The 27,095-nt window shown below is 36.9% G+C and overlaps 1 protein-coding gene across 2 annotated transcripts in view; it reads left to right on the forward strand.

The window, feature by feature from the left end:
• LAMA2 (laminin subunit alpha 2) overlaps nucleotides 1-27,095 on the forward strand; it is a 656,330-nt gene that overhangs the window by 159,021 nt on the left and 470,214 nt on the right. For both annotated transcript variants that reach the window (XM_053591647.1, XM_053591648.1), the window contains exons 2-3: nucleotides 16,688-16,858; nucleotides 23,799-23,911. In XM_053591647.1, coding sequence (XP_053447622.1) covers nucleotides 16,688-16,858; nucleotides 23,799-23,911 — 284 coding nt within the window. The remainder of the gene's footprint in view (nucleotides 1-16,687; nucleotides 16,859-23,798; nucleotides 23,912-27,095) is intronic.

Consider the following 27,095-nt stretch of genomic DNA (forward strand, 5'->3'; position numbering starts at 1 on the left):
AACCAAACCTACCTAATCCCGCACAGAATGCAAAGAAATTCACTAAGAAACAGAGAGACCAGAAAGTTTTGTTTATTTTCCAGGACAGGTAGGAGTACTGGATTCAGAATCCAGTATATTGGATTCCATTTGTTTGATGGATGTCAATATAAAGTAATCTGCTTCTACAATTATCTCAGTGAATTGTAAGGAAATATTGCTGCTGGCATTTGATGCCAACGTTATTTCTGCCCTACCAAGTTACTGAAACAATAAATGTGTCTTTGTGTAAGTTATTTTATTGTGTTTCAGTTCATGTTTTATTATTGACAAAAGAAAATTTGCCACTTTTCCAGAACAGGCACACAATTTATGTGCTAAATTCTGACATGCCTTTTTCTTTGGAGAATATTTTTCAGTTCTTTCCGTGCCCAGTCCCATGCTGAGGGATGCTCAGGGTAGACAAAATATGCTGAATTTTTCCCTCATGAAGGTTATGTTCCAGCCAGGGAATTAGATCCATAATCATTATTTAAAATTACACCATGTAAGCAGTGTTATACAGGACAAATAAAGCACAATTAAGGATTATAATGGAGAACTTGCTTAGAAAGGGTTCGGAAAGGGCTGGCAGAAGACATATGCTATAAGGAAGAAGCTCTGTGGAAGACAGGGAGGATGAAGAGGGAAGGAAGTTGAGGAGCAGGGAACTCTGGAAAAGTCCTGAAGATAGAAAAAGCAGAACCTTGCTCTGGAAACAGACTAAAGGCAATTATTTTTGAATGCAATGAGATGATGCCGTCAGCAGAATAATTCTGCACTTTTAACCTAGGTGTCATTAGGATCCGCTGAAAGGTTTTAAGAAAACTGATCAGATTTGCAACTTAAGAAAATCTATTTAGTGAAACAAACAAACAAAAAACCAAAGAAACAAAAAAACTGAAGAAAGAGGGTGAGTCCATTTAAGAGACGGTTGCCGAAGTCCGGATGTTACAAATGCTTGTGACTTGGCCCTAAGTGCTGGCAGCGGCTCTGGAGAGAAGCAAAAGACTCTGAGATTTATTTTGGAGTTAAGAGTATTCAGTGATGGAATAGCATCAACAGCAACTCCCCGCGTCCTCTAGGAGACACTGGGTGGATAAAGTAACAATGTGTTGAGTTTGAGAGAACTTGGGAGTGGCTAATTCTAGATGTCTCTTGGGGTGGGAATTGGAGCACTAAAAACTGTGAGCTCTGCTTTGAGTAGATCAAGTTTTGGAATCGAGGGACATGTGAGTGGACGTTTCACCCAGGCATTTAGATACATAGGTCTATATCTTCAGAAAGATAACCTGGGCTGGCGATATAAACGTAGGAATTAGTGAGTCTTCAGGTGATATATAAATGGCTTAGAAATGATGAGATTTTGTGGGGAGAGGAATAAAATAAGGAAAGAATCCAGGATTCTCTAATACATACTGATTAAAGCAAATCAAATATGTGACTTTTCTTTTGCATTTTTGTCTAGGTTTGTGGAGCCGGGGGAAACACGATGTAGAACAGTGTTTTTGAGTGTGTTTTGTGAGATAAGAAATCGTGGAGCAGTACTTAAAGAGCAGGGCCCATGGGAAACAGGGTCAAAAGTGTCCGAATCACTTTTGATGGTTTTGTTTGATGGACATAAATGTAAGCATGTGCTTCTAGCATAGCAATTAATTTAAAGGTGTATCATATTTTTGTTTTTATTTTTTGGATCATTATCTGCAAACATAGCTCCGAATTTTTTTGTTTGCCTTCTGTATTACAAACACCTTTGTTGTGGGATAATCGCCCATTCGAGGCTCTAAATTTCATCTTCCGCAACTTAGAAGTGCTGGGCACTCCCTCTCCTCTGCTTTTTTACTTTCCATTTTGAGTTTGCACACAGACCTGCCAAAGAGACATCTAGTTTATAGGCTTGATTTTGGAAGGCAGGCAGAAGAGAGCAGATACTGAACATATGTTCTGCTGATATTGATGAAGTGAGGTTGGAACAAGCTCGGAAGCAGTCTATTTCTTTCTAACTGCCACCCCCTCAATGAATATTTTGGGTACCCGTATGTTGGAACATTCCCCCAAAGTGCCCCAGCTATGGTAATTTTTTGTATAACAATTTTGAAAGCCTTTAGAATGATTTAGAATTGTTCTACAAATGGAGCAAAATAAATACCAAAACAAGGAAAGTTGTGGACTCTAATTGCAAATGAATGGCGGGTAAGATTTCCATGCAAATTCCAAGGACTGGGAATGTTGTATCCAGAGCAGCACTAGCTAGCCAGTTGGCACAGGATGCGTAATTGATGCAGGGTGTGCTGGGAGCCGGTTTCTTGGAAAGATGGATTTGAAGTGAGACAAAGAATCTATTCAACCTAGAGATGATGCTTTGCTAAATTTGATTTTTTTCTATTTCAAGAAATTTTTATTAATCAGAGGTCATGTGGTCAACTCCAATTTACCCAGCATAAGGTGGTTAGAGTAGGTTTTAAAAAATACTTAGCTCTCACCTGAGCAACAGAGTAAGACCCTGTCTCCCACCAAAAAAAATAAAATAAATAAAATAAAAGAAACACCTGTCATATAGAAAAGTAATAGGAATGGAAGAAAAAGTATCCAATGTACTCAGCCCTACTATGAAGCTAAATTATAGCTTTCACATGAAGACTATAACCCAACTATAGCACAAGACTATGGGGAAAGGGCCAAGGAAGGGGAAGGGAGGGGGGAGGTTAAGGTGGAGGGAGGGTAATGGGTGGGGCCACATCTATGGTGCATCTTAGAATGGGTACAGGCGATTGCACTAATGTACACAGCTATGATTTAACAATAAAAAAAAATTCTTTCCTAAAAAAAAAAAAAGAAAAGAAAAGTAATATTCATATATTTGGAGGAGTTTGAGGAAGTCTAAAGTACAAGTATGTTATTTGAAGTCACTGTCATATGGATGCACTATTATGACCTTCCTGCTGGATCCATTAATGTTCCTAACAAAAATATGAATTATGGTGACAGTTATTTTCATAGGTATGTCTAAATTTTAATCATGGCCAATTCATGACACAAGCCTATCTTAATTAGATGAATGATAACCTTTGTCAAGAATTGAATAAGATCCTTTATTTTTATGATTGGCTGGGCCAAGCTTCTCAGGCCGTGTTTGAGCTCACAGTGGCCCAGGTAGTCCTCATTTTATGTGGGGTAGCTACTGTTTGAAGTAAGCATTGGGGTTCTGTAAGAAATACACACTTAAGATCCGTTAGAGTATGCATGGGTTATCTCCATTTATTTCATTGTTGATGATAATAAAAATACTTAAATTTTGATCTTAATCAGTTTGGAGAGAGCAGAGTAAATGATTTTTAAAATTAATTCCATAGAAAAACATGAACTATTTTTTCTGGTTAAACATTAGAGAAGGAGCCCAAAGCAGCTCGGAAACCTCCAAAAATTCCTTTTATTGTGGAAGCTGAAAAGGGCAGAACTAAGTAATAGCATAAAAAAAAAAACCAGACAACTGAATTCAGCATTACTTTTTTTTCCAGCTTGCAAGGATTGTTGTGTCTGGACAGTTATTAGTTCAAATTGGACCGATTTTCCAGTTCTATAACACTCTTCATCTGCAGTGTGGATCAAGTGCATTAAGTTACTTCCTGTTGTGCACAGCTGGAAACCATTCTTTTCAACATTTTGCTTCATCCCATTTTTGTTTTATACTAATGTGTTCCTATGCACCCACATAGCTGAGGATTTCATCAGAAAGTGTCTCCTTTTCTGCCTTGACAGGTCTTAGAACATTTTAAATTGGTGTATTCTCTTTTGTTGTCTTTTAAATACCGAATCCCTTGCAAACAGCTCTGTTCGCTTGTGTGAATATTTTTAAATACTCCATAGACCTAGAAACTAAAATGGAAAGTTAGAAATATTCACATGGACAAGTTTCATTCTCTTGAGAGTTAATAGGTATTTGGCATGAACTAGTAGGAGAAATATTATGTACCAAGACTAGAATGACAGAGGGAGAAACATAGATAGATGGGGGGGGGGAATCTGCCATGTATTCTTACAAATGATACATGATGAATCTTAAAAGTCAATAAAAATGAATATATTAGAATTATTTCATTGAGTTTTTATCTGATACCATTTATATTAATTGCTATCCTTACAAATTTGACTACAGATGTAAAGAAGCATTATTTGAGAAATTATAATACATACATGTACCCAATATATATGTATCTATTGCTATCTCTGAGTGGCAACTAAAAATAAAATACTATGCTAGGCACAGGCAATGAAGAAATTCATTCCACAATATTCACTTAGTATAATATTTAAGCCAATGAGACAAGAAAACACATTTGGAATTTTTTATGCCAGACTAAATTAGAAAGATTTTCTTTAAGGATGTGAGCTAGATAGTGGTTATTTTAAAACAATGGCTTACCTGGTCAGGCACAGTGGTTCATGCCTGTAATCCTAGCACTCTGAGAGGCTGAGGCAGGAGAATTGCTTGAGCTCAGGAGTTTGAGACCAGCCTGAGTAAGAGGGAAACCCGGGCTCTACTAAAAATAGAAAAAATTAGCTGGGTGTTTAGAGGGTGCCTGAAGTTCAGCTACTTGTGAGGCTCAGGCAAGAGGATTACTTGAACCCAGGAATAAGAAGTTGCTGTGTAGCTATGCTGACGCCATGACACTCTAGCCTGGGCTAGAGACTCCATCTCACAAGAAAATAATAATCATGGTTTACTAACTTTACACAGTTCATGAAAAAAAAAAAGCACAATAAAAAAAGAAAGAAAAAGTAGAATGAAATTTTCATGTGACAAACTGTGTCCCATTTCTAATCATGGTCCTTGTGTAATAATTGAACTTTTATATAAATAGTTATGATTTGTGTCACTACTGTTGTCCCATCACTTTTTATCCTATGGATGTTTAAATAAGCAACTATATGTATATTTGTTCATTCTCTTGGTTATAATAAAGGTTCTTTCTTGATTTCTCTATATTCACCCTGTGTGTGTCTGGGAGTATGTGTATACATACCATGTGTACACTTCTTTCTGTCTGGCTTCTTGATAGCAAGCAACAGAAACCATCAATAACGTTTAACTTAAGCAGAAATGTGTTTGAAATACCTCACATGACTTGCAGAATTGATGGAGAAATTTGAAAATCATGTATGAAGATGGCGGACATTAAGGTTGTTCCTGGATTTCAATGCATGAACAATCCAATCATTGCTTTGCAGCCCCTGCCATTCCTGCTCCCCTTCCCTCCCATCTTGGTCTCTGCCACTACCATTGTCTGAGTTTCTTCATTTCCCCAGGCTATGTTTCCTGTGCTCAAGATTCAGAGCCCTAGGCCAGAACATGTGCAAATGCCAAGAAATGACAAAAGTCTATCATATTTTTCAAATAGCTTCGGTTTTTCTTTGAATTATCTTAACTAGAATACTAACACCAGTTCTAGATTTCCATTAAATGATGAGTCTTATTAGCTAATAGTCTTTATTTGCCAGATTCTTCCTGAGAAAGACTATTCAGTACATGTATTTATTTTCATTCGGTAAATTCAAACTTGAGTGGCATTATATGCTTATATTAGTGTGGACTTAGTAATTTTATAGATTGGAGAGCCACTGTAAAAGATATAAAAGCATAGCATGATGAGAGTTATACTATCAGCCAAGTTCTGTGTGGACACCAAGAATGAAACAGCAAATTCTGTGTGGCAAGGTCAGAAAACACTGGCAGAGGGTGGGTCATATTTGAGGTAGGTCATGAAAGGTGGTGACCATGACAAGATAATGACATCACAAAAATCATAAACAGGAGGATATCAGTACACTATATGTATAGGAAGACATGAAGGAAATCTAGCAATGGAAGAGTTCAGAGAGGATGGGCTGAGTTTACATGTTCGGATTACCAAAGAATCTGGCTACTATACTATAGGTAACAAGCAACTCACAAAGGCTTTTAAAAAAGTAAGTGACATGATCTGACTTACTTTGGGGGAAGATAATTTCAGTGACAGAGTGGAAAATGAATGGAAAGGAAGTCTTGTAGGAAGAGTAGTCATGGTGACATTGTGATAGATAAAAGGTAAGGATAGGACATCCGTAAGTAAACGTTTATGCATACAGTGTGTGCGTGTGTGTGTGTGTGTGTGTGTGTGTGTAGCTAAGGTTGAGCTAAGGATAAAAATTAAATAAATCAGAAGCAGAAATCTTAGACTCTTTTTTCACAAAGAACCTTTTAACATTTTCTGTTTTCTATAGAATCTCATTTTTTAAAATTTCAGATTAATTTAAGGGTACATACAATTTGGTTACATTTTTTTGCACTTGTTACATAAAATCCAAGTTTGTTGAGCCCTTTACATAGCAGGTGGGCCGCAAACCCCCAGATTGTACCTGAGAGGTGAGAGCTTGTCACACTCCCTTCCCCCTACCCACTTCTTGACTTTAAATGTTTTTCTCTTGTGGGAATGTATAGTCGTCCATTTATTCTTTCATGTTACTATTGAGTACATTAGATGCTTAGTTTTCCATTATTGTGATACATTACTTTGGAGGATGTTCTCCAAATTTTTCCAGGCAAATACAAAAGATGTGAAGTTTGCATTTTTCTTTATGGCTGAATAGTATTTCATGGTATACATATACCACAATTTATTTATCCTTTCATGGGTTGATGTGCACTTGGGTTATTTCCACATGTTGGCAATTGTGAATTGAGCTACAATAAACATTCGAGTGCAAATGCCCCTTATGGTAAAATGTGTTTTTTTTTTCTTCTGGGTAAATACTTATTAATGGGATTGTGGGTGCAAAAGGGAGGTCTATTTTTAGCTCTTTGAGGATTCTCATACTTCTTTGCAAAAAGGCTGTGTTAGTTTGCAATCTCACCAAGAGTGTAAGTGTCCCCTTTCCTTTGTACCCACTCCAGCCTCTGCAGCTTTCGGACTTTGTGAAGTGGGCTATGCTCACTGGGGTTGGGTGATATCTTGAGGTGATTTTGATTTGCATTTCTCTGATGATTAGGGATAATGAACATTTTTTCATGTGTTTGTTAGCCATTTATCATATCTTCTTAGAAAAAGGTTCTGTTTGTATCTCTTGTCCAAGGATAAGTAGGGTTGTTTGCCTCTTTCTTGTTGATTAGTTTGAGTTCTCTGTAGATTCTCGTTATTAGGCCTTTGTCAGATTTGTAACACATGAATATCTTCTCCCATTATGAATGGAATGTCTGTTTGCTTTAGTTGTTGTGCTCTTAGCTGTGCAGAAGCTTTTTAGCTTGATAAGGTTGCATTTATTTATTTATTTATTTATTTTTGCAGTTTCTGGCGGGGCCAGTTTTGAACCCACCACCTCCAGTATGTGGGGCCGGCACCCTACTCCTTTGAGCCACAGGCGCTGCCCCAAAGTTGCATTTATTTATTTTTAGTGTTGCTGCAATTGCCAATGGGGTTTTCTTCATAATATCTTTTCCCAGGATGATATTTTCAAGAGTTTTTCACGTTTTCTTAATGCTGGTTTAAGTTTACCTACTTAGAAGGAATGACAGAAATTTGAGAAGTGATGACTGTGAATCAGGTACCAAGATTTTTTGTGGATGCTTTTAATAAAGTCAGCCAATAATGAAGATGAGTATGCAGAAAGGGTGGATTATTTGGACTTCTTGAAAAAATTGAGTGACAATGAGAGAAACTGATTTGTAAGTAGTCTTCAGGAGCCAGAAGAGGCTACTGGTCCTCTCCCAGTGATTCTCCAAATCCCTTGGGGAATTCTGCAGAAGTAGTGCCAGTGTCAGAGGAAATAATGGCTTCAATTATAGTAACAAGGACTGTGTTCATAAAATGAAGAAGCTTGGAAACACATTATAGGACTTGTCAAGCTATGATAGAAATTGGCCAGTAAGCGTGTGTATAAAAGGGAAAAGAGAACTACTAATAGATGGTGTAAGACTCAGGAATGATGTAGGAAATGATAATGATTTTCATTTAGGGTAGAGAGGGCAGTGAGACAGTACATTATTAACAATAATGTTCTCATTCATTTGGAATTATAATAATTGCATTTGAAAACTAGCTGTGTTATTTCAGTTCTGGGAATTCCTTTTTATTGTTTGTAAAATTCAAATTGGAACTTAGTTTCCTTGAACCAAATTCTTTTTGCTACCAGACAAGAGCCCTTACTTCGTCACCTAGTGGAACACTGCCTGAAGCCTCAGGAACCAGGTTTCCTTGTGCCACTCAGCAAATCCCTTAATAATTTGTTAAATGCGTTTCTCATTGACTCATGTGTAGGTCTTCAAAAGACAACACTTATGCATTAAATATGATTCTAAGTCAAAGTTCTTCATTTATATGAGATAGAAGCTAGAAGATCTGAAAAGCTATACAAGGGAAATAGTTACCTGCTGATTGCAGGCCTCTGGGTGCTCTGGATAAGCTCAGAAGTTTTGCTAATCCGGTGCTTTCTTTTATCCATTTCTTCTGATTCTGAAGGAGACTGAAAAGACAGTTTCCCTTTGTAGTATCCAACAACCTTTTCCACATATGATTTAAAAAAATCTCAACATTTTATTGGTACTTATATTAAAAATATGTAAAATTCAAGAATGAGATAAGCTTTACATATATACGATATTTATGTGGGTTTGGGGCCAAAATTTTAATATGAAAATTTCTACATACAGAAAAGTTGAAAAAAGAAATCACAGTTAACAATATATACTCAAAATCTGGATTCTAAAATTGAGATGTTGCTATGTTTGCCTTATTACATATCTTAGTTTTGGATACATTGCAAACTTCATTCCTATATACATTATCGTGAATCTCATTAGCTAGAATGAAATATTGATGCACTTTCTTTTTAAGGTAAAATTTATGTACAATGAAATGCATCAATCATCACTCAGTGTAATCATCACTCATTGACTACCACAGCTAACAAATGCATATGCTGTAATAATACAAACTGCTGTCAGGGATATTATCACCACCCCCAGAATTATTCGTAAGCCTCTTCCCAGTCTGTCTCTGTCCTCAAATCCCTGAAGGAAACCATTTTTTCTTGCTTTATTTTCCCAAAATATTAGCTCTGTCTTACCACAGAAGGTCAAATAAATGAATATAGAGTATGTGTTCTTTGGGGTAAAGCTTCTTTTATTTGGTATAATACTTTTTGAAATCATCTATGTTATCAGTATTTTAATGTTAAATAGTAGTATTCCACTATATTTATACAGTTTCTGTCTAAATTCTCCCATTGATGGAAACCTGAGCTGTTTCTACTTTTGGATACTACGGTAAAAGCATTGATGAATATTTTTATGTAGTTCTTCTTGTGGACGTTTACTGCTACTTAACCAGGCTGGAAAATATGAGCAAAGGTTCTCTAGTGTGGTTTTCTAAGGTGGTTGTGCTAATTTACATTCCCAACAGCATCAGTTGCAAGTTTCAGTTGCTCCACATACTTTTAATACTTATTGCCCATGTTTTTAATGTTACATCACTTAACATAAGGCATAACAATCTTATAAATATATAGATTTATTTACCATGATCCGTCAGCCAGAATGTCTTTATTATAGGTATTATATGTGTTACATATAATTTTTGTTTGAAGTATTAACATACATTTTAAAGACCTTAAGAGGGAAAAATAGTCTATTGATTTATCTTCAAAGTTACTTAGACTTTCCTTGGTCATTTCTGAATTTCTATTAATTACTTACAGGGATTTTTTTTTTTTATTCCAGATACTGTATTGAATTTTTGGGTTCTAGAATTTAAGATTGGTATTTGCATAGCTATTATTTCTCTGATGAGATTTAATCATTTGTTTATTCATTATAAGTATTTGTGTATGTGTGCACTTGAGCATAGTTAAAAAGCTGCTTTAATAGACTGATTTGCTTCTAGGGACATCCAACCTTCAGTCTGAAGGCTGCGTGCAGATTATGTGAGGACGTGTTTGCTTATCTGTGGTGGCAGGTATCATGAAAACTATGCATGGGGCGGTGCCTGTGGCTCAAAGGAATAGGGCGCCGGCCCCATATGCCGGAGGTGGTGCGTTCAGACCCAGACCAGCCAAAAACTGCAAAAAACCCCCCAAAACAAAAAATAACCTTATGTATGAACTTTTTCTTTTCCTTTTTTTTTGCTCACCAGCTTTCAATAGTTTTGTGTATTCAATGTGTAGTTCAGGGGTCCTCAAACTGTGGCCCGTGGGCCACATGAGGCAGTGTGATTATATTTGTTCCCGTTTTGTTTTTTTACTTCAAAATAAGATATGTGCAGTGTGCATAGGAATTTGTTCATAGTTTTTTTTTTTTTTTTAACTATAGTCCGGCCCTCCAACGGTCTGAGGGACAGTGAATTGGCCCCCTGTTTAAAAAGTTTGAGGACACCTGGCGTAGTTCAAGACAATGCTTCTTTCAGTGTGGTACAGAGAAGCAGAAAGTTTGGATGCCCTGCGAGCATCTCTGCTTGATTTCGTTTATTTATTTATTTAAGTATGGCTTACATTTTGTTGTTTCTTTGCATGTCTAGGGTTTTTTCTAAAGTTATGATATCCTGGATGGTGTGAAGCTAATGGTAGAAACTCTAGATTGTGTTATGTTCCTCTGAAGAATAGTAATCCATTTTCTTTTGTTGTTATTACATCAGTTTAACTTGGCTGGACTCAAAATCCAAATTCTTGTCTTCCCTGTGGAGTTCAGAAGCTGTCTTCTCTGTTCCGTTCTGTAATTTCTAGCTGAGGTACTTGGAATCTGCCTAGATTGTGTGGTTCTGGCATCAGTGAGTTATTTAGGCAGAGCTTATGTGTAGATTTTGAGTCTCTCTTTCTGTTTTTTCTCTCTATTTCAGTATTTTCCCCCCATTGTATAGCTGTTGTGGAAGTTTCTAATTTTTTGCTTTTTCTCCAAGCCATTAAAACTTTGAGTTTCTAACACCACACTGTGTAGTCTGGAGGTTACCCAGTGCCTTTGCCTTCTTCTAACCATTCACATCCCTCCTGGCTCACATATCCTTGGTGCTTTCCAAGTACTTGGTGTAGACATGTACACGCACACACATGCATACACTCATAGACGTGCACACACACATGGTCTGAAATTATAGCTGTTATCTAGAAGTAGGACCAGGTTTTAGTTTTTCATGCCCTGCTATCTGTGGGAGCTTTTCTCCAATAAAAGCCACTTTACAATGATTAAAAACAGAACTGCTATACGTAGATTTTAGAATACTTCTGCCATTTGGAACCAGAATGTGGGATTTTGAGAATGCAGATCATCAATCATGCCAACATTATCTAAATAAGTAAGTATAATATAAACACATTCAAATAAAGAGTGAAAATTTTCTAAATGTCCTATCGTAGTAGAATTCTAACTTTGACATGATGTATATTTAGCCTTTTTCTAGATTGTCTATAATATTATACAGCAGTCTATTAATCTATAAATAGTATACATATTCTAATCTATAGTAAAATATATTTACATTATTTGCTTTTTGTTCAGACTTTGTTGCTTATAACCATAAATCCAACTAAATTTAGTCTACCACTATTCAGGAAAAAAAAAATGTCAGCTGGTTGTAGTGGCATGCTTCTCTAATCTCAGCTACTCCTGAGACTGAGGCAGGAGAATCGCTTGAGCCCAGGAGTTTGAGACCAGCCTGGGCAACATAGCAAGAGACTATCTCAAAAACCAATGTCTATCATAATTGTATGGATAGTGATCACAGGCTTTTATGTTATTAGCATTATAGGATCTCAAATTGAATTAAGAGGCGGTAAGACTATACTCTACAAAGGTTCATCAGCTATTTACAGCTATTTACAGTTCATTTAGACTCTTGGAGTTTACATAATCTTAATCAAGTAACATGTATTGAACATGCCAATAAATGTCCTTTGGTGCTTTTGAATGGGAATAAATAGGCAAACCTAACAGATTTATTATATAATGAAAATGGGTTACAATCTATTCTATCACATGCTAAAGATTCAATAAAAGCTTAAATATTGGCTGACTCTTCACATTGGTGATTAGTAACTAATTGGACACTTTCTGTGACCAATATACTTCACTGATTTTTTTAAAAATGAACAGCAAAATTACTGATGAAATTTTATAAACAACTCTTCCTGAACCAAAAAGCAAGTCAATTAAATTGTAAAAAGGTTAATTTTGAGCACATTACCAATGAGCGTAAGAAAAGCAAATCAAGGGAAAGAGCTAAAAGATGTTAAATATAAATTTCATTAGTATCTTTACTTTTATGGGTAGAAATCTATACAGCCATAATGGAGAGCTAAGCAGGTAAGTTACATCTATGATTAAATATTTAAATTGATAAGCCTTGCAAAGTATCAGGTTTTAGTTCTTCATGCTCGGACAAGAAGTCTTCTGAGCTTAAACAGCTAAGTTGGAATCATAGTTAATTATTTATAACTCTGCGCATATTATTTATATTCTATGAACTACACTTTCTTCATCTGTAAAAGGGAATTAGTAATATTTACACAATGAGATTATTGAGGGTTAAATAATATGAGGAATATGAAATAGCTTCTGAATCAATGCTTCTTCCATCTATAATCCTTCCAGAGTGTATCATTTTTCTCTTATTCATTTACTCTGGTGGCAAAATCAGGCTGTAATACAATCCTGCCCTTTCTGAACATATAGAATGCAGTAAAATACTTTTGCTTGCTGTCTTATCTTCCCTTTTTGACCCATTCCCATGATTAAACAGGCCTGAGAAAGTACAGGCTTGTTTAGCTCAAATCAGCACCTACAGGGCTGGACAAAGCAGAGCCTGAGGAGTCTTGCCTGTACTGGCAAAGCAGGACCCAAGATGGTCATGGTTAGTATTGAAGGGGGACACAAAGGTCACAGACCCAAACTCACAATGTCCAGGGGAAGTTTTAGAAATGTTGACAGTGGCCCAAGCTGTCTTTGTGTCAGACGTCTTTCTTTGAAGGGCATAGATGGGGCTTGACTACCTACCCTCATCCTACAGGTTAGCATGCTAAGTCGAGTTTGCCCTCCCGAAAACAATGTCCAGCATGTCTCTCCCTTCTCACTATCTATTTTTCTACATTATTAAATTTGTAAAGAACTAGATAAAATTCCATTAAAATTACTCAAAGTGACAAATAGTTGATGGATAGTATATGAACCATTAAGTATATTCTATGTATGATCTACATGTATCTGTAAATATTTCCATTCTATATCTGGACAGTTGCATAATCCTATTGGATTTGCAATCTCTAATTGGAATCCAATCTCTAATTGGAAAAATCCAATCCAATCTGTAATTGGAATCCAATCTGTAATCGGAACAATCAGAGATTTAGAGAATCAAGTACTCTGACAGCTACTCAATATCTACATGAGCTTTCAGCATAAAGTCCATACTCATATGCTATTTCCTCTTTCTAATGTGTTTGATTTTTTCCTTCTTCCTTTTCTCTACCAGATAACCTTCTATTTCTCTTTCAAGATGTAGCCAAAGATTGCTTCCCACAGTAAACCCACACTAATAATCTTTTTATTCCCAAATCTTTTACTATCTGGCATAATGTGATATGTTCTCAAAACATATCTGATGAGAGAGTAATGTATAATAATAATAATTATTATTTTTTAGAGACAGAGTCTCACTTTGTCACCCTTGGTAGAGTGCTGTGGCATCACAGCTCACAGCAACCTCTAGCTCTTGGGCTTAGGCAATTCTGTTGCCTCAGCCTCCCAAGTAGCTGGGACTACAAGCGCCCACCACAACGCCTGGTTATTTTTTTGTTGTTGTTGCAGTTTGGATGGGGCCAGGTTCGAACCTGCCGCCCTTGGTATACAGGGCCAGAGCCCTACTCCCTGAGCCATAGGCGCCACCTGTAATTGTATAATTAAATGCAAAATGTTGACAAATGACAGAAGAGAACCTGTACAGAAAAACCGTATTTGTTTATTACATATCATTTACTAACCTAGAGAACAAAATTATTGGAAAGTTTTCAATGATCCTTGTATACATAGAAAAAGTAAAAATGAAAAGGTGATAAATAACTTTTGTATAATACTCGACCTTTTATAAACATCTCTTTTATTTATGAAATAAATAATGGTTTTATGAATGGCTAATATTTTTCTGACCAATGATCATTTCAGGTGACCTTACGTCACATTGAGAGAATGTCTCGTTTTGTGGGAGTCAGAGAGCATAAAGATGAGGGAGTGGAGTAGAGAAAAATTTATCAGGAACAATGAGAAAGAGACAGCAATTAAGTAAAAATCTGCATACTAACTCCTGGCACACCAGGAAAAATTGAAAAACCTTATGTAACTATTAGCTGGTGGAAACACAAAGTAGGGCCGCTAATTGGGATGGGGAGCTATGTTGGAGGGGCAGAATCGTGGAGGTGTTAGAGATTGGTGAGCGTGGAGAAAGAGTTGAGAGAGGTTGTTGCGGTATAGCTGTTTGAGAGATCTTGAGAATGAGACAAGAATCAAAGTGTCACCTGGTCTTACGAGTTCACTTACCTCTGACATTTTAAGAATGATTATAATAAAGATTTAAATTTCTTAAACTTATTTTTTATTTTCTGTGCTATCTTTTTTTTTTTGCAGTTTTTGGCCGGGGCTGGGTTTGAACCCGCCACCTCCAGCATATGGCGCTGGCACCCTACTCCTTTGAGCCACAGGCACTGGCCAGTGCTTCCTTAATAAAATACAGGCAATAGTAGTATGGAGCTCATGAGGATGTTTTATGTGAGGCAAATTAGTCCAGGCAAATAAAAACTGTGGGAATACAACTTGACAGAATAGTGCCAGGCACGTTACAGACATTCAACGATGCTGGCTGTCATCAGCATCGTCATCATGGTCATATGCTGATGATGCAGGCAACATTCATAACTTATTCAGTCCTTCATTTATGAGAGCAACATTCATAATTTATTTATTCATTTGTTTCACAAATATAGTAAGTGCCTACTCTGTCCCCAGCATGTGTCAAGCTCTGAAGATAAGGCAGAAAACATTAATGAGTTCAAAACTCAAGAAATCTCAGTGAAACATGGGGCCATAAGCAGAAAGGACTTTCAGAAAGTGAATGGATATGAACCTACTTGGCACATTTACAGAGCTGAGGCAATCTAGATAGTGAGCATGTGCCTTACACAGATTGAGTCCAATTAACTGTAACCTTAATGAACTTTCATGAAGGAGAATTTTTCAGTTTAAGAATGGCTTTTTGTTTACATAGATGGAGCTGGAAAATATTCTTCTTAGCAAAGTATCTCAGGAATGGAAAAAAAAGTATCCAATGTACTCAGTACTACTGTGAAACCAATTTATAATAACTCACACTTGCATATGAAAAATGAAACACAACTTTAGTCTATGATGAAGGAGGGAAGGGGAGGGGGAGGGATGAGGAGGGGGTGGGATGGATAGTAGAGGATAGTAGGGGGACCACAACTGTGGAGCACATTGCAAGTACAAGTTGATTCTATCATGTGTAGAACACAAATGTCCTAATGCTATAATTGGGTAAATGAAGTGAAAGCTATGCTGATTAGTATGATGTAAGCACTCCAATTTGTACAAATTATCAACACACTGAAATGGGAATAAATGTATTTATGATCTATGTACAAAATACTTAATAAAAAAAAGAATGGCTTTTGATGACTGACTTTATTGCACTGTCTTTGACAAGACAAGAGATCTATAAAGTACAAATCTCAGACATGTATGAAGCAGAATTAACATTAAGTTATAGTAAAGACCCTGAATTGGCATCTCATGTGGAATGAAGTATCTCTTCAGCCCTACACTTAGATGGGCTCTGAGGTTGCTTCTATTCAAGTCAAACGCATCTACTATAATGAACAAATGATTTCTGGTATAGGTCTACAATCATGGACTACTGCAATGACGTGTTACTTGCAAGATATTGCTGTATAATATTCCTGGGTAATGCAGAAAGCATTAACAAATGGTTTTCCAAAATCTTTTATCATTCTCTATATTCACAAGTCTGGAAATAAAGGAATTTTAATAGTCATTTACACCAAATGATAACGGAGCTCAAAATGAACATGAGAAATCTAGATTCGTAGTTGGGCAGGAACTTTACATGTGATTATTATTTAATACTAGATGTAAACTAGCTGAAGTGGAAAAAATATCAACAGAATATTTTACAGACCAGAACTGCTTCTTTTTATAGCAATTTTTTTCACTTTTTTTATTTTTCACAGACATAGGGTCTCTGTTGCCCAGGTTAGTCTTGAACTACTGTTCTCAAGCAATCCTCCTGCCTTGGCCTCCCAAAGTGCTGGGATATGTGAGCCACCACGTTCAGCTGAGACAGAATCTTTTTTCTAATTAAATATTAGAGGCTAAAAATTAAGAAGATAGCCTCAGATTCCATATTTAAGCCTTAGAAAGAAATAATGCTCTTTTGATACGATACCATGTAAACACGTGGTATTTATGTACAGTATTGAATTAAGTCAGCTATTTATCGCTAATTAACTTGTATTGGCTTATTTTAATGCTCTGAAAGTCGTATTTTAATCATAGAATACTTTAAAATACAGCAAAATAATAACTTTGTTACTGGCCCCCACATTTTTATTTCTCTGTCTTTTTCAGGTTTATTTCCTGCTGTCCTGAACCTTGCTTCAAATGCCCTCATCATGACCAATGCAACATGTGGAGAAAAAGAACCAGAAATGTATTGCAAACTGGTAGAACATGTGCCTGGGCAGCCTGTGAGGAACCCCCAGTGTCGAATCTGCAATCAAAATAGCAGCAATCCATACCGTATGTTTTTAATTTTTGTTGTTGTTATTGTTGTTTTGGCCGGGCCAGGTTTGAACCCACCACCTCCGGTATATGGGGCTCGCACCTTACTCCTTGAGCCATAGGCGCCACCCCATACCATGTGTATTTTAGTATGCATTTATATGACACTGCCTAGGATCTGTAATTGTGTGGTTGAGGCCCAATTGCATTACATTCAAAGAGCTTGTGATCATAGCAGATGGTGCAGAAGGCTGGCACCACATTATGAAGGTTTTTAAGAAACCCAGGAGGAGTGTGGTAGGGAGAGGCACCATGCAAAGCCCCCTTGCTGGCCTCTATGGAGTACACTGATCTCAGAATCGTTTACGTCAAGCATTTGGACACCTACTGCTAGTAAAGCATTGTACGAAAGCATGATGTCAAATCATGTGTAACTCGAGGAAAGAGAAAAATAGACCAGGTGCTAAGGGAACAAGTAGGTTCCATGTAGATGCTAAGGCCATCTAAAGATTTCTGGGAGAAACTGATGCTTATACTGAGAAAATATGAGTTAGTAAGATGCCCGGAACTTTTCTTCTACTATGAGCTTCTTTGTGGTCCCTCTGTGTCATTCAACAAACACTGGAGTTCTTTACAGATATGAGGTATCGTGACTGAAGAAGATCCAGCCTAAGGTCTCCGGCAGCCGTTAGATTTACTTCCTCCAGAATGGTATCTGATGATGTGGTTATGAACTTGGGCTTTTGTCATTTATTGGTTACCTATGTGCCAAGTCTTATGCTTGAGATCCAAGACAAGTAAGACAGGGTATGGTCTTTGGCCTTAACTAGTGAGCACATGTGTAAGAAGCTGGCTATTGCTCCGTAGTGTAGTCAGTACACAGGAAAGAATGGGCAGAGGAACATGAGGAAGAGGGGAGGGCCGCAGATACATTCTTGGTGTACGAAACTTGCCAGGAGCGGTTTTACATAAACTGATAGCCAAGGATTAGTGTGAGCTGAGCAGGGAAAGAGATGGGGTGGAGGGAGGAGGAGAAGGCGTGACAGGAAGAGAGATCAGAAGAAGACATAAAAACCTTACTTGTTCTGGGAGTAGCTACAAGTATTTAGGAATAACCAGAACTGAAAGTGTCAGAGGGCAGAGCAGGGCTGCGTATAGTGGAGAAGGCTGGCACCGTATTACAAAGGCTCCTAAAAAGTCCAGGAGGGGTATGCAGGGAGCAGCACCATGCAAAGCCCTCTTGCTGGCCTCTATGAACCACACTGATATCTCAGAATCATTCATATATTTATTCAGCAAATGTTTGAGCACCTACTGTTAGCAATGCATTGCATAGGAGCAAAATGCCAAATCAAAGGTAACTCTTGATTTAGAGGAGCTAGAGGGGAGATAAAAGAAAGAGAAAAATAAGCTGGGTGCTAAGGGAACATTTAGGTTCCATGTAGAAGATGCTGAGGTCACCTAAACATTACCGGGAGGTCCTGACCCTTCTACTGAGAATGTAGGAGTTAGTAACATTAAAGGATGGAAAAGCATTATCTTTAATATAGGAAACATCATGATATATTTAGAAAAATATAAGTCGTTTGGTTTAATGAGGAAAGAATTTATATGACAAAGGGGAGCATGGTATCAAATAATTTTAGAGATGGAGGTTGATTGAGCGATACACATTGAAAAACCATTAAATACATACCAATATACTGAGGAGGTTAATAAAGTGAATATTTAATGCCAATTAAGGTGAGTTATGATGGGATAAAGCTTTACAATTATAAATTTTAAATTTTCTTTTCATTTTCTTTTTTTGCAGTTTTGGCCGGGGCTGGGTTTGAACCTGCCACCTCTGGCATATGAGGCCGGCACCCTACTCCTTTGAGCCACAGAAGCCACCCCAATTTTAAATTTTCTTAGTTAATCCTTTTCATAAGCTCTTTTTCTCTATGTAATAGACTTTGTATTTTTAGAGAAGTCTTAGGTTTACAATAAAACAGACATGAAAGTACAAAAATGTTCCATAAACTTCCTGCCCTAACATATGTATAACCTCCTAATCGCCAACTTCCCCCTCCAGAGTGGTTCATTTCCTGCAATCGGTGAACCCACATTGATTGATAAAACATCGTCACCCAAAGTTTATAGTTGACATCAGGGGTTACTCTTGGTATTATACATTGCATAGGTTTGTACAAATGAATAATGACATGTACTTACCATTATAGTTCATGCCAAGTAGTTTTATTGATATTTTTAAAAAATATGTAAAACTTATGAAGAAAGTTTTCTCTCACAGTTTATATTACTCACCTAAAAAATATTGGAAGGCATAGTGCATTATTTCTTTGAGCTGGTTAAAGGGAGGAATGCATAATCCTGGTTTTATAAATTTATGGATGCAGGAAACAATATATTTGGAAAACTGAGACTTTTGAGATTAAGATTGGCGGTCTTAAATATCAAAGAAAGTTAGCAGGGGAAAGTTAAAACACTGAAGAAGGCAACCATCAGATATCTTTCTTGCCAACTAATGACCTGATTAATTTCTAGGATGTAGGTTGCTATCGCATAAGTATAGGTTTGGGGAATGCTGGCACATACCCCGTATGTTTGCTATTTCTTACATAGACTAGGAGCAAAAGACCTATAGACTAGGAGCAAAAGACCTATGTCAGATAATACAAGGCATTTGAGTAAGTAGAATCAAGGAAGACAATGAAGAAAAACAGATTTCAAGGAAGGAAATCAGGAAATGAGGTGTTATGTATGTGAGGCAGGAAAGAACTTGCAGTAAGAAAGAGTAAGCCACAGTGGCAAATGATCCAAAATATTAAATAAGAAAAGTGTAAAATAGATTTTCCTTGATTTTGATAACATGGACATATCCATTGATCTTTTTAACACAGTCAATGGATTAATTATGACAAAAGCCATGTTGAAGAGTTGATAAATGAATACTGAAGAAGAGAGGAGTTCAGGAACATTCCTTCAAGTATCACTGATTTGAAAGAGGAGAGAGGACATTGGCAGAAGAGGACATGGTGTTGTGAAGGTTTTCAAAGACAGAAGACATTTGAGCAGGTGTCAGTGCTAAGGGGAATGTCCAAGGGGCTTGAACACAAAGTGGAGACAGGGGGATGTCTCTTTCGAGGTAGGAAGCTGTGTGTTATTATGTACAGGTGAACAGTTTAAATTAGGAGATCCATACCATTTAACTAGCCAAATCCGAAAGAAGGGAGGATGAGTAGAAGCAGAGAGAAGAAAGTGTTTAGGACAGAATTTTTGTTTGATGGTCTTGATTTCCACATTAAGATGAAAGTCTGAGCTATCTACTAAGAAAGGAAGCACAATTAGATTAGGCTCTTCAGGGAACAGGAGATCACTGCACCATAATAAGGTGAAAATTCCATATGGAGTAATAGAATCAATGTTTGGACTGATCCTCATGGAGCATTACTGAGGAGGGCAAGAAAATTGAAGCAAAGGCCATAAAATAAACTAATTGATAATTTATTTTAGTTTCATTAGGGAAGGAAAAAGACATTCATTCAGAGAATGTTTGACTCAATGATTTCCTAGAGAATGTGAGAAAGTCTGGAGGCAGGGATGTGGTGGAGGTTGGGTGCTTTGGGATGTGCAGAAGTATGTTTAGGGAGGCTGGGCAGAGAGGAAGAATTAGAGAGATAGAGTATGTAAAATTGTACATGTGTATATGTATACAGGCATATAAATATGTTTGCATATTAATTCAATATTAACATAATATCAAATATGTTAAATGTAATCGAATCATGTATTATAACATTAAATATATATACAGAAATAAAATATATATCTGCACATGCTAATACATATTTATACAGAAAAGGAGAGAAAAAGGCAATGTGTATAATCATAGAGGTAAGATTGAAGGATTATGTAAAGATCAGCATGGAAAATAATTGAGAAGAAAACCTTGTTTGGGAAAATGGATGAGATACATTTGCCAAATTGAGTCCAAGAGCCAGTCTCTTGTATCTCAGTAAAAAAATCCACATTGAAGCCATGTCACCCCATGTTTTCATATTGAAACCAAGAATGAATAAATTATTCTAGTAAAGCAAGATACATATGAGATATGTTTTGTATTTCCCCATTTTATTTACTTTTAGTGTTTTTTTTTTTAAACCCGTCACACCCTGGATTTTTTGCGTGTGATTAATTTAAATGATCGGCTCCATTACCTTTCACAATTTTGTTTCTGTACTAGACATTTAGAAAGCATAAAATCTCACAAAAATAAAAATCTGGCAATCAACCACATGAATATTTGCATATTTTGATAAAAGTTGGAGCAACAGAAGACAAAATTTTACAAATTCAGTGAACTCTTAGAATAAATCTGGAACGTCTGCACTTAATTATCATGCAAAGAAAATGAAATTTGAATTTTCTGACTGAGTCAAGTTAATAGGTTGTGCTTCTCAATTAAAAACTAGCAAATGGAAAGGTTTGCCTCACCAGCAATTCCCTAGCCAGTTTTCAGATGCAGTTAGCCCTTCAATTAACTTGTACCAGTTATCTCTGTTGAAGATATTATACCTTTCTGTCTCCTTTTAAATAAGGGAACTATGCCAACAATTCATCAGTATTTGCAAATTAATTATGATTAAACTTTCATAATAGGGATTATGGTTAATTGTTGATTCATCTCCCAGCCCTTCTTGTCATGACTAATTCTCATATCGATTTGACCTGAGGTAACAGATATCAAAATTTCCAATTAGACAGCTTCTCCCACAATTACTTAAGAGCCATAAATTTGATTTGAATATGTGGTTGTGGGTCTGTTTTTCGATCACATACTAAACACACAATCTGCAAAGAAGATCCAGGGAGATGTTTGGGGAATTTTCTGTGATATTTGTTTTTCTTCAGAAGCAATGCCAGTAGTATCTCATTTATAATTCTGATTCCTAATATGCTAATTTCATCACCAACCTGTGCCATCAGGGGCATCTATTTGATATTTAGTTATGCTTCCAGTATTTGCTGCCGTTATAAAGACACCTTCTCTAGCTTCCACAGAACAATTTAACTAGCACTAATTATTAAATATATTCAGCAATTTTGCTTTTCATTAATGATGCAGGATGCCTCATCTCACTGGATTAACTAATGTGATAAACCTTGCTACAAAATAAAGCCCATACATCTGTTTAGTTGAATTCAAAAATGTACTAATATAAATGGAATATTTGTCCTATCTGCTCATATTAAGATTTAGAAGATGGATATCCATGTTTGGAATATTAGTATCACTTATGTTTTCAGTGAAAAGTTACAGCAGGCTACATAAATAAAATTAGTACATAATAAAAATGTTCACGAGTGTGAAAATGGCAAATTTAATGATATTCGTGTTTTTATTTTTTAAATTCAGATTAATAGGAGGGTATAAATGATTAGGTTGCATTGTTTGTGTTTCTCAGGCAAAGTTCAAATTGTAGTTGAGGCAGTTGAGCCCTTGATCCTGGGGGTGCTGTCCACCCTCACAGTGTGTCTATCAGGTGACAGTTACCAATCCCCCTCCATCCTCTCTGTTCCCATTTCCTACCTCCTCCCTTCCCCACTTGAATAGACCCTCATGCCCCCTCTTTCTACCTCCAATCTCCTTTTGGATTTTCACAAGAATCCTGTTCTCATCCATTTGGGGTAAAAGTGAGGGAAGATCCATGTGTTATTGGTAGAATGAAGTTTTCACCACCATCTCCCTGGGAATGGTCCAGATTCCCTAAGTTAGTGATTATGGGGACAAGCAAATGTTGGATGACAGGTTTGGGTCATCTTTCATTATATTATTAAGTAGTGGTAGAAAATCAGCAAGTTAAACACTGGCTGTAAAAGGCCTCGGTAGGGGCCACACAAATACTTCCCTTTCGTTCGTTCTCTGAAGGTTCACTGGAAATCAGCTGATGACAGGCAGATTAATAGAAAAGGCATACACAATTTATTTTAATGCACATACCACTGGGACTCACAGTAGGGTGATTACCTGATAACCCAAGGGGTCCAGATACGAATATACCCTGCTTCATAAAAGAGAGATGATGGAGGGAATATGGCAATTTGGGGGATGATTTTTAAAGGAATTCAATTGGCTTGGAAAATAGACAGTACCTTAGGACAAATACTGGGTCAACAGAACAGTCGGGTGTGTTGACAGACTTCAGAGTCTCTTCCTGCAATATGAGTTAAATTGATAAAAACTTAGGGAGGGAACTAGAGGTAATTTCTTCTAAGCGGGTCCAAACTTTAGGTGAGTAAAGGCATATCAAAGTAAAACTTCTTCCAGCATCTATGGATCGCTCCATCAGCCTTTAATTTAAAAATAATCAGCATATGAGGGTAACGTATTTGGGGATATTAGTTTCTGAGCCTCACCACCTCATAGGATGGATTTAACAGCATTTTATAGTAAAACAAGATACATATTGGGTAGCCCACGTCCTGCTAGTAATGAATGTGTCAGAAGGGCAAATCTTCAAGCACCTTTCAGCCACAATTCAGGATTCTGTGTTTCTGTTAACAAGGTTGACAGCTTACTAGAACTGCCTGAAACAGTAGTTTTTACTTTTCTGAGTGATTGACACATCCATTAGATTTCAATATTATTTCTTTACATTTAATTTCCGTAGTTAACCTTTAAAATTTCAATTGGTGGCCCGAGCACTCAGCACCTTCTTCGCCTGCAGTCTAAGCATTTAACCATTTCCTCCTATTGCTACGGCGCTATGAAAAGGTTGTCTTCAAATAAATTCTCTTGAAAATATGAACTGCTCGCTTTTCATATGATTTTAATGTTTGATACATGCATGATGACGGTTTTAACTTAGTTTTACTTTTCTATTTTAATGAACCAGCTACAAATTAGTTACATTTTGTTTTCTCTTCTTTTCACACGATGCTGCTGACTCAATAGAGAGACACCCAATTACAAATGCTATTGATGGAAAGAACACTTGGTGGCAGAGTCCCAGCATTAAGAATGGAATCGAATACCATTATGTGACAATTACACTGGACTTACAGCAGGTATAGTAACTTTCCACTTTTGAAATGATACCTTGCAGTTGCTGTTTGTTTAGTCAGTAGTTCCTGGGTGAAACGATACTCTTTCTTGTCGCCCTCCATTGCTTTCTTGATCCAATGAACAAAGGGTCCTATTTGTCTGGCATATTGTCATTTTAAAACACTTGGCATTTCCTTTTAAAGCACAACTAAAATGGATGTAGGTGAAGGACTTAGAAATGTATTAGGAGCTGACTTTTAACGAGTTGAAGTCAATGGGAATATGAATCAACAAAACTTTATAGAAAGACAATATACTAGTGTCATATTTGACTTTTAAAATAATACAGGGCTCCCACTCTGCTGATACTGGGTGCACTTAAAGGTTCTTGGATAACAAGGCGCTTGAGTAATTTACTTGTTACTGAGAGTTGAGCAAGCTTTGACAATTGGTGTCAAATTAAACTTGGGCCACTAAATGAGGTAACAAGCCTTGTAGTTATCTAAAATTGATGTTGGAAGTTGTTAGAGTTTGTGTTGCACAGGCCTGAGTCCCTTCTGTGCTTAATTTCTTTCTTCCTTCTGGGCACAGTGTTCAGCTCAGGAAGAAGTTATTCATCAAGAGTCACCATCACCCAAATTATTTAAGCTTGCAAATTGGATGAAATTCAGACACATGTTGCTATATTTTGCTATTATCCCAAAGACAAAGGCTGATTTAATTGGCCAAAGCCTGAGACTGGAGGCATATCAGCCTTTTGTTCTCTGGAGTCAGCATAGTAAAGACCCTTAGCTACTTCTCTCTGGCCAGTGTGGAGATAGACCAGCAAGGGAGTGTGGGATTAGTGCAAGGGTGATGGACACGGTCTTTGATGATGGGTACTGTACGCTGTAGAGGTCATGGTTTTCCTGGGCTGCCATGGTGTTGGGAAGCACCGGCCGGTAAGCTAGACTGGTGACAGACATTACTTTAAGGCACATTATTTGCCATCGAGAGATCAACCTCCTTTCCCCAGAGGCTAGGTCCATTTTGGTGAGGGCTGCATGCATTCAAGAACCACACATAGCTGGCTGAGGAGCTGAGAAGCTACTGAGTCCCACTGCAGACCTGCTTCTGTCCTCCTGGGACCTGTGACATCAGGCGCTCACTGCTGCAGCTTAAATTGCTAACTGGCATGGATTCCCTTACACCCACACCAAGGTACAGCAGCTCTGAGTCAACAGAATTTCCTAAGAAGTCTCAGAACACGATCAAGGAATGGCAGGACAAACTGCTACACAAATCAACCATACTTTGGGTCAATTTATCCTGTGCATACATTTCCTGGGCATGCTGGCCTTAAAATGAACTTGATTCTCCTCCTGATAAAAACAACTTGGTCCTTTTTCAGTCACTGGATTTCTTTCCCTTCATATGATCATTGAAAGTTTCCTAATCTATAGTGAGTCTGCTGTCCATTGACCCAGGTCATCTGGGATAGGGAATCAATAAATCTTTGATAGTTTATTTCTCTGGTTTATTCTCCAGTTATTCTTTTATATTGCACATAGAGTAAGGGAGTCAATTATTAATTTAATTTACACAAATCATTTATACTACTTGCTGAGCTCAACCACAATATGATTTATCTGTTACCAAATATAGCAGCATTTTTTTCTTCAAATATACAACTGGATGGCACCATTGCAAGTTTTTACTAAATTGTTTCTATCTAACCTGCCTGTAATTAATCCAGAAAGTCAAAGAGTTTCCCTCAATGCGCATTTTTCAATAAGTCCCCCACTTATCCATTTCCACACAGTATCTTAAAGAATTAAGTGGATAGATTTTCCTATTTTCTCTTCCTCTTATTTAGTTTAATATTTGTAAGGTAAGTGAACACTAGAAGACATCTTTTATAGTTCAGTTACCATAACAGGTGACAAAATTCTGTTTATAGCCCAGGTTCACTTGACTCCAAAGCCTGGAATTCACCAAGTAACACTGGTACAGGGGATATGTACTCAAATGGTCACATATTCCAGGATAACAGCCGCCTATGTCCGTATTTACTTCAGCCTTCTCCTATCTCCTGCAAATCAACCTTCCATGTGTTTAAGAGAAGTGGAATACAAAGAATCTATAAAATGAAATAAATCCTTGTTTCTACCTGACTACAGATTTTAATTCAGTCAGTTATTTAACGAGATAACAAGTTAAGCAGGTTTTATAATCAGGTTTTGTGCTGGACATCCTCAGAAAAGAAGGGGAATCATCATACTTCTCATTCGACCTTAGGCTTTGGAATAGCAAACTGTGGGGCACGTTCGTAGTACTTTATCAGCCATGGAAGTTATCTTGTCATGCATTGGCAGCAGAGAAAATGTGGATACCTTTACTATGCCATTCTCCCAATAATCCTATAAGTTAGCCAGTATTATTATTTCTTTTGAATAGTCATACAACAGTGAGACTTAGAAAAGGTAAGTGAGTTGGCTTCTTTGCAAAGCTTATTATGGGCAGGGCTGGAATTTTAGCCTGAATCCAGACCCCAAACTACACCAGTCCTTCTTAAACTAGGATCTGAAGACTAAAGCCTAGGGATCTCATCTGTATATTTGTTATATAATTTCCAGGGGACCAGACGTAGTTACGTTCAAAAAATACCACACTATGTTCTCTTGGCTTCTGTGGGAGAACGTAGCCCACATCTCTTTAGCATAAAACAGAGGACTAGCCCTCTCACTTTCTAGCATGCTCTAGTATGCATCTAAACTGGTATAACTTTTGTCTTTTCCATCTACAGCATGGAGGATTAATAGGTTATTCAACATAATAGTTCAGAATATGGTCTAGTATCCAACTGTAAAGGATAATAATGTTATAATAAATAGGCAAATATCACTAAAATGTTTGTCATTGATTCAGAAAAGGTTTTACCATTATAGTTCTTTTTATTTTTGAGATGTATGACTTTCGACAAGTGCCAGTGTTTTTGTTGATATGTACTTGGTGAAACACTTTTATAACTTACTACCTCAAATAAATACTCAGTGAAACACTTTGTGACTTAGTACCTTAAATATAACAGCAACCATTGGATTTTGTTGATTGAATCACTACAGATGACACTGGGAAATTTCTTTTACATCTTAATATTCAAGATATGTACTAGAAACAATAACTATTTAGGAAAAAGTAGCTACTTACTTTATAAGTAGATTATTT

Source organism: Nycticebus coucang, chromosome 5, assembly GCF_027406575.1.
Source record: "Nycticebus coucang isolate mNycCou1 chromosome 5, mNycCou1.pri, whole genome shotgun sequence".
NCBI lineage: Eukaryota > Metazoa > Chordata > Mammalia > Primates > Lorisidae > Nycticebus > Nycticebus coucang.